Source organism: Bison bison, unplaced genomic scaffold (assembly GCF_000754665.1).
Source record: "Bison bison bison isolate TAMUID 2011002044 unplaced genomic scaffold, Bison_UMD1.0 scf7180017864307, whole genome shotgun sequence".
In the NCBI taxonomy this organism is placed as follows: Eukaryota; Metazoa; Chordata; class Mammalia; order Artiodactyla; family Bovidae; genus Bison; species Bison bison.
The window spans coordinates 10,450,529-10,466,566 of NW_011494879.1; the positions used below are offsets into that span (position 1 = coordinate 10,450,529).

Sequence of the window (16,038 nt, forward strand, 5' to 3'; positions counted from 1 at the left end):
AAACTCACAGCAGGGATGTCAGTATCAGACAAGAAAAATAAGCTATAAGTGATGGAGCCAAAAACACATGGAGTGAATTAAATGAGCAGAGGCCAGGGCAGAGCAAGAGGCAGTGAGGAGAGAGAGGGCAGATAGCCCCCTCTGAGGAAAGGGAGGGAGGGAGGAATGGACTGTGTGCCCCCGTGTACCACACCAGGTGGGATTCTAATGCACTGGGAGAGCTAAATGTGACCCTAACAATTGACTCCAAGAAGAATTATAAATGGTTTATTAAGAAGGGGCTTCTGTCTAGTAATTGTTGAAACAATCTGCCATCTAGTGGCTTAAAACTCCTTAAAGTCAAGTACATGATTTTGAAATAATAGAGTGAGAAATTCTTGTATGTACCCTGTCCAATCACCAACAGGCTTGTGGCATAGACCAGCAAGGAAGGGGCGGGTGGGAGAGAATAATTACATGTCACCATATTGAAAGTTCTTAAGAGCATGCCTGGCAAAATAAAGGCTCAAAAACTGTTACCTGCTACTTCACAGACATGAGACAATCCTCTCTCAGGACACAGAAATGTTGCCAATTTAATTCATTTTAATTTGATCTTGATTATTCTTTACCAAGCTTCCCTGGTGGCTTAGATGGTAAAGACTCCAACTGCGATGCAGGAGACTTGGGTTCAATTCCTGGGTCGGGGAGATCCCCTGGAGAAGGAAATGGCTACCGGCTCCAGTATTCTTGCCTGGAGAACCAAATGGACAGAGGAGCCTGGCAGGCTACAGTCCACGGGGTCGCAGAGAGTCAGACACAACTGAGCAACTAACATTTTCACTTCACTTTCATTCCTTACTACAAAAATCTTATCAGTTCATTATTGACAATTCTGTTCATCTTAGAATTCTTGGATGTCCCTGCCCCAGATGCCTTCACTCAATCCACAGTTGATGTCAATAATCTAAAAACCTAACCCCCTCCTAAGCATCAGGATGCATTTAGGCAACTTCACTGCCAAGGCACAATATAACATGTTCAGCATCCCTCTATCAGATCTATTCCATGTCTACTTTGAATCCTGATTTCAGAACTGTCCAGGTCCTGAAATCAAATTCTCACCTATTTCAATTGCTCAAACTTAATTCTCTCAGGAAAATAAGTCTTGTCTTCAAACACTACCCCACCCCCACTGAACCCTACTAACTGTTGCCTGCCCGCTATCCCTCACTATGGGTCTTTCCATAATGTCTGCTATCAAAATCACTGTCACACATCTGCTCTGCTAAACACCACCTTAGAGTCCACACTAAACATCTCTGTGCTTAAGCAGCTTGCAAAAACCACCATCTACTGTCTGTGTGCAGTGCAGTGCCGGGAAAATGTCATCCAAAAAGAATGACTTGTCTTGAGGTTACAGAGCAAATAGGTAGCCCGTATTTCCTGTCTCCTAATCCAGTACATGTACAGTGCAGAATGATGAAAAGACACCCTTTTCATCAGAAGGAACTGGAATGCAAAAGTAGGAAGTCAAGAGATACTTGGAGTAACAGGCAAATTTGGCCTTGGAGTACAAAACGAAGCAGTGCAAATGCTAACAGTTTTGCCAAGAGAACGCACTGGTCATAGCAAACACCCTCTTCCAACAACACAAGAGACGACTCTACACATGGACATCACCAGATAGTCAATTCCAAAATCAGATTAATTATATTCTTTGCAGCCAAAGATGGAGAAGTCTAAACAGTTAGCAAAAACAAGACAGGGAGCTGCCTGTGGCTCAGATCATGAACTCCTTATTACCAAATTCAGACTTAAATTGAAGAAACTAGGGGAAACCACTAGACCATTCAGGTATGACCCAAATCAAATCTCTGACGATTATACAGTGGAAGTGACAAATAGATTCAAGGGATTAGATCTGACAGACAGAATACCTAAAGAACTATGGACAGAGGTTCGTGACATTCTACAGGAGGCAGTATTCAAAACCATCCCCAAGAAAAAGAAATGCAAAAAGGCAAAATGGTTGTTTGAGGAGGCCTTACAAATAGCTGAGAAAAGAGAAGCTAAAGGCAAAGGAAAAAGGAAAGATATACCCATTTGAATGCAGAGTTCCAAAGAATAGCAAGGAGAGATAAGAAAGCCTTCCTCAGTGATCAATGCAAATAGAGAACAACAGAATGGGAAAAACTAGAGATCTCAAGAAAATTAGAGATACCAAGGGAACATTTCATGCAAAGATGGGTACAATAAAGGACAGAAATTTCATGCAAAGATGGGTACAATAAAGGACAGTAATGGTATGGACCTAACAGAAGTAGACGACATTAAGAAGAGGTGGCAAGAATACACAGAAGAACTATACAAAAAAGATCTTCATGACCCAGATAACCAAGATGGTGTGATCATTCACATAGAGCCAGACATTCTGGAATGCAAAGTCAAGTGGGCCTTAGGCAGCATCACTACCAACAAAGCTAGTGGAGGTGGTGGAATCCAGTGGAGCTATTTCAAATCCTCAAAGATGATGCTGTGTAAGTGCTGCACTCAATATGCCAGCAAATTTGGAAAACTCAGCAGTGGCCATAGGACTGGAAAAGGTCACTTTTCATTCCAATCCCAAAGAAGGGCAAAGCCAAAGAATGCTCAAACTACCACACAATTGTACTCATCTAACACGCCAGCTAAGTAATGCTCAAAATTCTCCAAGCCAGGCTTCAACAGTAAATGAACCATGAACTTCCAGATGTTCAAGCTGGATTTAGAAAAGGCAGAAGAACCAGAGATCAAATTGCCAACATCCATTGTATCATTGAAAAAGCAAGAGAGCTCCAGAAAAACATCTACTTCTGCTGGCTTATTGATTATGCCAAAGCCTTTGACTGTGTGGATCACAAGAAACTGTGGAAAATTCTTTAAGACATGGGAATATCAGACCACCTTACCTGCCTCCTGAGAAACCTGTATGCAGAAACCTGTATGCAGGTCAAGAAGCAACAGTTAGAATCAGACATGGAACAACGGACTGGTTCTAAGTTGGGAAAGGAGTACATCAAGGCTGTATATCGTCACCCTGCTTATTTAACTTATATGCAGAGGACATCATGAGAAATGCTGGGCTGAATGAAGCACAAGCTGGAATCAAGATTGCCAGAAGAAATATCAGTAACCTCAGATATGCAGATGACATCACACTTACGGCAGAAAGTGAAGAGTAATTGAAGAGTCTCTTGATGAAAATGAAAGAGGAGAATGAAAAAGTTGGCTTAAAAACTCAACATTCAGAAAACTAAGATCATGGCATCTGGTCCCATCACTTCATGGCAAATAGGTGGGGAAAACAATGGCAAACAGTGACAGACTTTATTTTTGGGGGCTCCAAAATCACTGCAGATGGTGACTGCAGCCATGAAATTAAAAGACGCTTGCTCCTTGGAAGAAAAGCTATGACCAACCTAAACAGCATATTAAAAAGCAGAGATATTACTTTGCCAACAAAGGTCCATCTAGTCAAAGTTATGGTTTTTCCAGTATTCATATATGGATGTGAGAGTTGGACTATAAAGCAAGCTGAGCACCAAAGAATTGATGCTTTTGAACTGTGGTGCTGGAGAAGACTCTTGAGAGTTCCTTGGACTGCAAGGAGATCCAACCAGTCCATCCTAAAGGAGATCAGTCCTGGGTGTTCGTTGGAGGGACTGATGTTGAAGCTGAAACTCCAATACTTAGCTGCCTGATGTGGAGAGCTGACTCATTTGAAAAGACCCTGATGCTGGGAAATATTGAGGGCAGGAGGAGGAGGAGGGCAGGACAGAGGATGAGATGGTTGGATGGCATCACTGACACGACAGACATGGGTTTGGGTGGACTCCAGGAGTTGGTGATGGACAGGGAGGCCTGGCGTGCTGCAGTTCATGGGATCACAAAGAGTCGGACACGACTGAGTGACTGAACTGAACTGAACTGAACTGAATACTGCGGCCTCTCATCGTATTGAATTAAATCCTGGTGAATCTTAGACACATTGTGAAGTTCTTTGAGTGGCAGCATGGTGATGAACAGAGAGACAGGTTTATGGTTAGACCTTCCTGAGCTCCCATCAAGCTCAACCTTGGGGAAATGATTCGAGTTTTCTCCTCTACATAATGGGGAATAATAATTACTCCTATATAAATATAGGTTAATTTTAGAATGTTTTTAGACACAAGTGAAAATCCAATTAAATTAGCTTAAGTGAGCAGAAAATTTCCTGGCTTATATAACTCAAAAGCTCAGAGGTGGGGCTGACTTCGGGGTTGGGTGATTCAACAATGAGTGGTCATCAACGAGCCAGTTTCTGTCTCTTTTCTCTGTGGTCTGTGGTGTTAGCTTCACCATCAGGAGTAAACTCCAGGAGTTGGTGATGGACAGGGAAGCCTGGCATGCTGCAGTCCATGGGGTCGCAAAGAGTCAGACACAAGTGAGCAACTAAACTGAATCCAGTACACATTCTATCACATCACAAATGTATTTTTTTAATTTTCTTTTTGTATATAAACCATAATTAAGCATCATTCCTTAATTCCTATAAAAGAACCAAAGATAATCGTCTTCTTTCATCTCTCTACTTTCAAGAGAGATCCACAATAGCCAGCATGACTCCAAGTATAAGAAGAAATTCAATCTGGCCCAAGTCACTTCTTAAAATTTTATTTCCATAAATTCTGCAGAAGGATTGTGGAAATAGTCCTTAAAGTTAGGGGTCGGGGGGCAGGGGGGGGAGGTGGGGGGGCAGGGTGGGAGGGAGTATAACCTCAGTACAAAATACCCTGCTTAAGATTACTGAAATTCACTGACATACAAAGTTATCATATATCAGGTTGAACTACAACCAAAACACTCAAAGAGGAGAGACACAGACTTGTTATTTATCACCTGTAGGAATTCAAAGCTTTATCAAGGCCTACAAGGGCCCACTTAAGTGCAAAAAACTATAACATAATGAGAACTAGCCTCTTCTCTCAAAGACTCTCCATGTAGAGGACTGATGGATGAGGTAACAATGATTTCCAAATAAATTTTTTTCAATTGTAGGCCAAAGAAAAGTAAAAGTAATAAAGCACTGTCACTGACTTAAAAGACAGCTAAAGGCTGCTAAGAACCAAGATGCTTCTGAGTCACACGTCTCCCTATCTGTAATATATTCTAGATAAAAACAGATCACAGGATGTGGCCAAGAGTCCCCTGCCTCACCAGAAACATATACCCGTTTAAGAAAAAAAGGAAAGTTAGTCCATGAAGCTCAGCAAGTCCCTTAATTCACATCTAAGGACTTTCCTCTATGCCAAAACAATGCAGCTTTCTCTACTAACAATAGGACCTCTTCGTTTCTCTTCTAAAAACCAACCTGAACTCACGGAAAAAAGAATTTGCTCACACTGGAAGAATGAGCATTCGAAAGGCAACATGAAAAACTCCTTAACGTAAGTTAAGATACTCAATTTCTGACATTCAGACTTGCCAGCTACAAAGCTGCACATTAATCTCTCAAATGTCAATAGCCCCTACACTACCAAAGGCCAAACACACTCTCTCGCTGCAGTAGAAGATAATCAACAAGGATCAGGACTACGGCACCCATTCCTTTTCTAGAAGCAATCCTTCATAAAATTATTAAATCTTATCTAGCTAGGGCTTATGAGAAATTTCCTAATGCAATTTATACGTAACTGCTCCTCCAGCTGTCAATATAGTATATCTTTTACACACCACTGACCTGATTCTCACAGAATATATATGACCTTAGGAACCAGAAAGAAAGGCGGGCAATTTTACAGCAATGTAATGGATATAAAGGCTCACTGATTACCTCCCCAAAGCATCTCATAGGTCTATATGGATCTTACAGCTTATAAAAGAAGAAAAATGTGCTAGTGCTCTTGGGTAAACCTTTAAGGTAGGGTATTCTCAACACTATCTCTTCCACAAGATAAAATTAAAACATTTGTGGGACCTTTCCCTAGACGAGGGTGATGTACTGAGATGGTGGCCCCTCTGTGTACTCTACCCACACCCCTTGCCAGTCTGCGCCCAGGCCTGTTTTCTTTCCCGTGCCAGTTGGGTTGTTATGTCTCCTGAGAGCTCATTCACACAAGACATTTTTGATCCCCCCACTAAGTACAACGTATGGGATAAAGGGGGTATCTCAAGTAAATGAGTGTGAAGGACGCCTGCATTTAAAACGCTGAGGGAGGAATATTCAAGTGGGAGGGGACGTGGGTGAACCTATGGCTGATTCATGCTGATGTTTGGTAGAAACCAATGCAATACTGCAAAGCAATTATCCTTCCATTAAACATAAATTTTATAAAAAGTAAAATAAATAATGCTTATAAATAATAAATAAATACATAATAATAATAAAAAATAAAATGCTGAGTGCTGTTTAGGGGAAATCAGAAGCCCACCAAGAGATGACCAAATCAGGAGACACAGCCCTTTAGTACTGCAGTATGCCATTACTTAAAGGTGTTCCTCAGTATCCCCTAAAATTAACAGATTTCTAAAGACTATCTCCTCGTCCATCTTCTGAGACTTGCACAGAATAGTAGCAAATACTCTGAGTGCACATTTAGGAGAATGCAATCACCCAACTACTCTTTAGCCAATTCACTCCTACCTAACTGTACTCTATACATAGGCAAGCTGAAAACCTAGCTTGTTACTCCTTGTAAATGTTGTCTCACACTCTTTTTGTAGAATCTGTATCTGGCTTAACACAGGTGACTAAAAGGGAAAAAAAAAAAATCACTCAAATGCTTGAATTAATCCTTAACACAACCATGAAACATTATTAATCAATCATGGTTTTTCCCTATAGACTACATGAAACATAGGTATCTTTCTTAACATAAACCTGGGTATCTTTCTTAACATAAAGACAAAAGTGTTCAGTTGGTGGCAATGTAAATTGGCTCAACCACTAGGGAAAACAGTATAGAGATTCCTCAGAAAACTCGAGTAGCCCTATGATCCCACAGTCCGACTCCTGGGCATATACCCAGACGAAACTATACTTCAAAAAGATACATGCATCATTGTATTCATAGTAGTGCTGTTTATAATAGCCAAGAGTATCACTTGGCTAGATATGGGAACAACCTAAATGTCCATCAACAGATGAATGGATAAGAAGATGCGGTGTGTATACACACACACACACACATACACACACAACTGATGTATTACTCAGTCATCAAAACATATGCATGCCATCTGCAGCAACATGGATGGACCCAGAGATTAAAGTCAGAAAGAAAAAGACAAATATCACATGATATAACTTACATGTGGAATCTACAATACAATACAAATCAATGTATCTATAAAAACAGACTCACAGACATAAGAGAACAGACTTGCGGTTGCCAAGGGGGAGGAGGATGGGAAGGGACGGAAGGAATGGGAGTTTGGGATCAGTAGAGCTTAACTATTATATAGGAGACTGATAAACAACAAGGTCCCCCTGTACAGCACAGGAAACTATATTCCATATCCTGTGAGCAATCAGAATGGAAAAGAATATGCAAAGGAATATATATGTGTGCAACTGAATCACTTTATAGTAAAGAAGAAATAAAATACTGTCAATCAACTATACTTCAATAATTTTTTAAAAAAACATACACCCTTTTTACTATATGTGAATTAAAAGTAATTTTAAAACTTAAAAAGAAAGTGTTCAAATGAAAACCTGCTTAAAGGATCTTTTTTCTTTCTAATTCACTCTTTATTACAGTTTTATTGAGGTTGTGATTTACATTCCATGAAACTCACGGGCATGAGAGATCTTTAGGAGCACTGGAAATATTCTAGAACTGACTGGTGTAGAGCTTGCACAACCCTACGTATTTATTAGAAATCACTGAACTATACACTTAAAATACCAAAGCATCATCAAGGATTCCGAGAATGAGTGGCTTCTCACAAAGGACCAAGAAAAGAGGCTTGTTTTCCACCTTTTGTGTTTGTTGAGATATAATTCAGGACCTAGAAAAAGTTAGCCTCCAACACTAATTATCTTTGAGCAGTTATCAAAGAACTGTTGGAGGCTCAAAGTTGAGTAAGTCAGATTTTGCTTGTAGAAATTTACAATAAAATTAGGATCAAAACCTCAAAACAACAACAACAAAAAAGCTGTTGAAAGCAGAAGCTATCATTTAAAAATATAAACAGGAGTCCCACCTACCCACAGTTTCACCTTTTGCAACTTCAGTTACCCAGAGTCAACTGCAGTCCAAAAACATGAAATGGAACATTCCAGAAATAAACAGTTCACAAGTTTTAAACTGCACGCCACTCTGAGTAGTATAACGAAATCCTGGGCCTTCCCGTGCCATCCTGCTCCATCCTGCCCCATCCTGCCCCAAGAGATGACATGCCATTGGCCAGTGCACCCCACCCTTCAGGCACTCAGTAGCCATCCAGGTTATCAGAGATGGATGGTGAGGTACTGCAATGCTTGTATTCACGTAAGCCTCATTTTACTTAATAATGGCCCCAAAACACAAGAGTAATGATGCTGGCAGTTCAAATATTCTCTTACTGTGCCTTATTTATAAGTTAAACTTTACCACAGGTATATATGTATGTGGGAGAAAAAAAAAAACAACACTATATGCAGGGTTCAGTACTATTTGAAGTTTCAGGCATCCCCTGATGGTCTTGGGACATACACCCTGTGGATAGGGCAGACTACTGTATTGTAACTTATTCATATTATGTGGGTGCCCTTATTTGTGAATGTGTGACTCCGAAAATAGACTGTACACTCCTAGAGGGCAGGCACCACAACCTAATCACCACCAAGCGCACAACCCACTTGTACTAAAGTTTAATGTAGTCCCTTCTAAAAATGCAGAGGTACGAAATTCCTCCTAGCTGGAATCCGGGTACAATAGAAGCCAAATCTAACACACAAAGGCAACACTGAGAACAGAAAACAGAGGAAGTGTCAGGGTAAGTGTAGGAGAGGAGCAAAACTGGAATACGAGATAGTCTGGACAGGATAAAATGCATTCTTAGGCTGTGAGTTAGAAGACAAGAAAGAAAACAGTCAAAATCAGCAAATCCTCAGAGCTTATCCCAAAGCTTCTCAACTAATTTTTCTTTCATATTACCCAACTTACACCTCAATTTCTCTCCTTCAATAGTGCTCTCAGCATAAAACCTTGAGTTTGTATATTACCAATTTATCCTAACTCCAGTCTAGCTGATTTATTTCACATTTACAGAATCCTTGTGGATGAAAAATACCACAGGCTCACATTACTAAAATAACCAAAAATAAATAAAAAATGTGATGAATATTTCAGGTTCTTTCATTTAAAAAAAGATCACATAATGGAAAATATAAACAACTAGCAATATTTTTGTCATGCACAACAAGACATTTACACATATTCCTTACTTTATAACAATTCTCATTCAGAAACTTTAATGCAGCCATCCATCTCCAAGTTGACTGCTGTCACAAATTGTATATGACTGCAAAACCAAGAAGAGGCTCTCCTTCAGTGGTTTCATAATTCACCTTTCCAAAACTTTCATTTCGAGACCACTCCTCCAGAAATACCTTTACTTACTTACATCCTATGCCACAAAGTGAAAGCCTTAAGAAATAATGAATATAGTCTCACTTACGACAAGTTATTATCATGCGATAACTATTGAGTGTATGATCATTTCAAACCTATGATCCCAAGAGAACCTCACTTACCTTCCTGAAAAAAAAAAACAACAGAGAGACAATCAGGAGTCATCATGAAATAAACAAAGCAAAAGCCAGAGTTGGGGGGATGATTGAGGGGGTAATGAGAGCTATGGCAGAGTGACAGATGAAGTTCAGCTCGCAGGACTGCTGCTGACCTCCTGATATGTGATCCATCTGCACCCCTGGGGTAGGGGACCCCTGTTCTATGTGACTCCACTTACATATTCATATGACAAACCTAGACATCATAGTAAAAAGCAGAGACATCACTTTGCTGACAAAGGTCCATATAGTCAAAGCTATGCTTTTTCCAGTAGTCACGTACGATGTGAGAGTTGGACCATAAAGGAGACTAAGTGTCCAAGAATTGATGCTTTCAATCTGTGGTGATGGAGAAGACTCTTGAGAGTCCCTTGGACACTAAGGAGATCAAACCAGTCAATCCTAAAAGAAATCAACCCTGAATATTCATTGGAATGACTGATGCTGAAGCTCCAATAACTTTGGCCACCTAATGCCAAGAGCCAACCCACTGGAAAAGACCCTGATGCTGGGAAAGATTGAGGGGGGGCAAGAGGAAAAGGCGGTGACAGAGGATGAGATGGTTGAATGGCATCATCAACTCAATGGAAACAAATCTGAGCAAACTCCGGGAGATACTGAAGGACAGAGAAGCCTGGCACGCTGCAGTCCAGGGGATTGTAAAGAGTCAGACACTACTTAGCAAGTGAACAACAGCAACAAATACACTCATAACTAAATATGAATAAGTGGTAAAACTATAAAGAAAGCAAGAGATGTAAGCAAAACTTAGGACAGTGGTTATCAACAGGAGACTGGAGAGGACGGGATCAAGAAAGTATAATCAGGAAATCATTGGAGCTGTACAGGTGTGTGTGTGTATAAAAACTTTAGTATAAAAACTTCATAATCATAACATTCTGAACCAACAGAAGGACAGACCTATGATTGAACAGAAAGAAAACTTTCATACATTTTCAATTAAAATACTTAAGTACACTTGAGGATCAGAGTTTAAGTACTTGCCAAGAGGGTAAGTCTCAAAATTCAGAACTCAAGCAAGGTTTGCCTGGCTCAATTTGATATTTATTCCTCCATTTTAGAGAACCAAAAAGTTAGCTTGACTAATTTATAAAATATATGTAAATTTCATTCACAAATAACAAAGTCAAAGGGAGAAATCATGGGAAGCAGAAAATGTCAAAAGTTTTAGGTAACCCTCTGCGTAGCTGGCAAATACATGGATAAGTGGCACACAAGAAGAATCAAACACACAGGCCAACTTTGTTTCACTCTGTTTTGCTTTACTGCACTTCACATATACTGCTTTTTTGTTTTACAAACTGAAATTCTGTGGCGGCCTCACAAAGAGCAAGTCTAAAGAGTCAGTTTTCCAACAGCAATTACTGCATGTCTCTGTGTCACATTTTGGTGATTCTCTCAATATTTCAAACTTTTTCATTATTAATACATTTATTATGATGATCTGAGATCAGTGATCTTTGATGTTACTACTGTTAACTGTTTTGCACTTTTCTATTAAGGTATGCACATTTTTTAAACATAATGCTATTGCACACTTAAAATTACAATATAATGTAAATGTACTTTTATAGGCACTAAGAAATCAAAAATGTGTGTGACTCCCTTTATTGCAACAATATCCCTTTTATTGCAGAGGTCTGGAACTGAGTCCACAGTATCTCGGAGTTGTGCCTGGAGTGGCAGAAATTGACTATGCAATAATCAGTGCAGCCCCAACTTGCAAAGGACAGAAGAAGGGAAGAACAGCTACTGAGCTCCTTCTATGCCAAGGCATTTCATGTGCACTGCTTTTGAACTGCCTCAACAATGCAACGTGTTCTGTATTATCTTCATTTTACAAATATGAACAGACTCAGAGAACAAAGAGAAAAGACATTCCTCAGTGAATATTCCCAATGCCCATTCTGGCTCCAAGAAGCTCAGCGTGCCAGACAGATGAGCATGAATGTTCAGAAGGGGACTACAACAATACCACAGACATTAAGGCAACTATACACAAGAGGAGGAAATGAAGCCAAAATAAAAATCAGAACGGACAATTTCTTCCCTCTGAAACTGCGCCAAGGCTTCTACATGCACTTTAATACTTCACTAAATATGAGAGCAAATGGCTGCTTACCTGTGCCCGGGATGGTAAATAGCTGTGTTGATTCCATGAGGATAATGACTGCTGAAGCTGAAACAGTGGCTCTCCTGATAGCTCTGATGTGTTCCAACACTAAATTCATGAAGGTAAGTAAGAAATAAATACCATTAAACCACAATGAAATGCCACTAAATACCCATTAAAATGTCTATAATTATAAAGACAGACACCACCAAATTTATATCCTTAAATATTGCTGAGGATGTAAAACCACCAGAACTTTGAAAAATTATTAGTAGGACTATGAATGCTATACCCACTCTGAAAAAAGTCTGGCAATTTCTTACAAAAAACAAACTATATCCACCCTATGACTCAGGAATTCCACTCAAAGATACTAACCCAAGAGAAATGAAAGCATTTATCCATAAAGACTTACACAAGAGTGGTCACAGCTGTTTTATTTATAAAACTGGAAACTGAGAGCTCCATCAATAGAAGAAGGGATAAACAGATCAAGAGTGCTATGGACTGAGGATTTGTGATCCCCACAGATTGAAAGCTTGTATCCCCTCAAATTCATTTAAGACCCTAATATCAATGTGATGATATCTGGAGATGGGATCTTTGGGAACTATTAGGTCAAAATGGGTTTAGTGTCTTTATAAGAAGAGGTTAGAGAGCTAACTAGCTGCCCACAGATTGAAAGCTTGTATCCCCTCAAATTCATTTAAGACCCTAATATCAATGTGATGATATCTGGAGATGGGATCTTTGGGAACTATTAGGTCAAAATGGGTTTAGTGTCTTTATAAGAAGAGGTTAGAGAGCTAACTAGCTGCCCACAGATTGAAAGCTTGTATCCCCTCAAATTCATTTAAGACCCTAATATCAATGTGATGATATCTGGAGATGGGATCTTTGGGAACTATTAGGTCAAAATGGGTTTAGTGTCTTTATAAGAAGAGGTTAGAGAGCTAACTAGCTGCCCACAGATTGAAAGCTTGTATCCCCTCAAATTCATTTAAGACCCTAATATCAATGTGATGATATCTGGAGATGGGATCTTTGGGAACTATTAGGTCAAAATGGGTTTAGTGTCTTTATAAGAAGAGGTTAGAGAGCTAACTAGCTGTCTCTCTATCATGTGTGGATATAAGGAGAAGTGGGCAGTCTGCACCCAACAAAGAGCTCTCACCAGAACCTGACCAGGCTGGAACCCTGATCTCAGACTTCCAGCCTCCAGAACTGTCAGAAATAGATTTCTGTTATTGTTAAGCCACCCAGTTATGGTATTTTGTTATAACAACCCTAACTAAGACTAGATAGTCATACAATGAAGTACTAAGCAGCCATAAAAAGAATAAACTACTGATGCGTATACAAATAAGGACGAGTCTCAAGATACGCTGAATGAAAGAGACCTAAACAAAAAGAGTACATACTCTATGAGTCTGTTAATGTAAATCACTAGGACAGGCAAAACTAATCTATGATGAAGAAAAATTATAAATAGCAGTTCCTCTGAGGGTGGGTATGGACAAAAAGAAGAGGCATGAGGGAACTTTCTTGCTTGATGGTAGTGTCTGTATCTGGACAGGGCTTTGAATTGCACAAGTGTATGCATTGTCGTAATTCACTGGCTGGTACAGTTCAGATCTGCGCATTTCATTGCATGCAAATTTTCTCAATCGAAAGAAAACCGTTAAGTACATTCTGAACTTTAATTAATCATATGCATACTAAAATATGCATGGCAACCCACTCCAGTATTCTTGCCTGGAAAATCCCACGGACGGAGAAGCCTGGTAGGCTACTGTCTACGCGTTCACAAAGAGTCAGACACGACTGAGCAACTTCACTATCACTATACTAAAATAATAAGTACTGACTCTGAAATACATTAAAAATAGGACTGATTAATGGCCAGAGAACTAGATAGAAATATGACACAGTAGGTACAGCAAAATGCTAAGCAGAATTTAAGTGGAGGTATATGAGAGCTTACTACAAAATTCTTTCAACCTTTTTAAAATTATATACAGGTTTATTTAACAAAGCATTTCTCTTAAGTGTGAATGAATTTATCTCCCCTTTTTTCCTTAACATACATATTTTATTGAAGTATAGTTGACTTACAATGTTTCAGGTACACAGTGAAGTAGTTCAGTAATACACATATATTATTTTTCAGATTATTTTCCATCATAGGTTGTTACAAGACACTGACTACAGGCTCCCTGTGCTATATAGTAAATCAACCTTTCTTTTATATTTGCAATTTTTCATAATAAAATGCTGAAAGAAAAAAAAAAGCACCAAAATCTAACACTAAAGCAAGGAAGTAAACATTATTTCAAACAGGGCATCTCAAATAAAGTGTATTTTTACCTTACAAGGTAGCTTCTAAGTTCTCCTCGGTAATTGATGACCAAGAGTTCTGCAGACCATTGTGCACTTGCTTTATATTCTAAAAATATCAGCCCAGCAATGGCATAGCTCAAATCGCCTGCTAAACTAGATGCCTATGGAAGAGAGAAATTAAGTCACTAAAAACTACTAGATATAGGTTACCACATGTATAATGGAAGGCTATTCAAGACACTGGCCTTGCAAGGCATACCTTAAGATAGCCCCAGAACTGACTGTATATGAAGAATCACCTAAGCCAAAGTGCCCAGAACTACACATCCAAGTCTAGACCAGCCCTCCCAACCACAGCATCCTCTTTGGGTGAGATGTTCACTTAGTAACTGAATTTCTGTTTTGACTATATTTCCATTGAAAAATAAGGGGAGACAAATAAAAAAAAAAAAACTAATCCTATCATTCAGCCTCAAAGAATTCTAAGATACAGAATTCAGATATAAGCTCTCAAATGTTAATTTCCACTGCCAGTCGTAACCAGTGTTACATTAAAAAGAAAGACAGAAGAAGAAAGCAGTCTCCAGTTATTTCCATTTGTCTAATCAGCAATTTAAAGGGAAGGACTCTTAAAACAGTCACTCAATGCCAGCCTTTTTCCATCAGCTAAATATCAGGCTATATTTGCTAAAGATCTGGAGGCTTGTGCACCTCAGGAATCACATTCACCACCCTGAGTGGACCCTCACTGTCTAAAACCACTCAATAAAATATCAACAGTGTAGCCACATGTGGCTATGGAACATCTGATAGATACAAATAGAGACAAGCTAAAAACATAAAAAGACACACCAAATTTCAAAGACTTAGTACCAAAGAAATAATGTGAAATATTCCACTGATAATTTTTACAGTCATTTCAACATGCAATCATTTTGGATATGTTAAATAAAATTAATTTCACCTGTTGAACTTAATGTTACTAAAAAATTTTACATTACATGTGATCACATTTACAGCTCAGATTAAATTTCTATTGAACAGTGTTAGGGCTTCCCAGGTGGCACTCGTGGTAAAGAACCCGATGTCAATGCAGGAGATGTAAGAGACGTGGGTTCAATCTCTGGGTCGGGAAGATACCCTGGAGGAGGGCATGGCAAACCATTCCAGTATTCTTGCCTAGAGAATCATATGGACAGAAGAGTCTGACAGGCTACAGTCCATAGGGTCACAAAGAGTCAGACACAACTGAAGTGACTTAGCACAAACAGTGCTACTCTAGAAAATAATAATTCAACCTTCTTTGCTTGGTTCCCCGGAACTTCTATAACATGAGTACAGTGTACTTTTTCAAGTGTTTCCACTCATTTTTTAACAAAAACCATTTTCTATATCCTTGGTTCTCACTCCCAGCTGCTCACTAGAATCAGTTGAAAGACCTGAAACATTATCCTTCGGGTCCCATTCAGATCAATTAAGTCAGACTTTCTCTAGGTGTAGCCTGGGAAATCCAATAATTTGTTTTGTTTCATTTTCCGTTCTTTATAAAGCTTCACAGGTGATTCTAAAATGCAGCCAGAATTAGGACCACTGATCTTCCTGCCCCTGTATCCTGTTCACTTGAGGAAGGAGGATACAAAGTTAAAAAAAAAAAAAAGAAAGCACTGAATTCCTAAGAGACACTAATTAACTGGATTACCAGGGGAAAAGTCATTTTACTTCCTCACAGTTTAAGCTCTCTAAACCGTAAAATGAGGATACTATGCACCCAGTCTACTCAAAGGGT

The 16,038-nt window shown here is 39.2% G+C and overlaps 1 protein-coding gene across 2 annotated transcripts in view; it reads right to left on the reverse strand.

Annotated features, from left to right (window-relative positions):
• NBAS (neuroblastoma amplified sequence) overlaps positions 1-16,038 on the reverse strand; it is a 334,237-nt gene that overhangs the window by 283,042 nt on the left and 35,157 nt on the right. For both annotated transcript variants that reach the window (XM_010852089.1, XM_010852088.1), the window contains exons 8-9: positions 14,280-14,413; positions 11,922-12,020 (exon numbers count right to left, since the gene is read on the reverse strand). In XM_010852089.1, the coding sequence (XP_010850391.1) occupies positions 11,922-12,020; positions 14,280-14,413 (233 nt within the window). The remainder of the gene's footprint in view (positions 1-11,921; positions 12,021-14,279; positions 14,414-16,038) is intronic.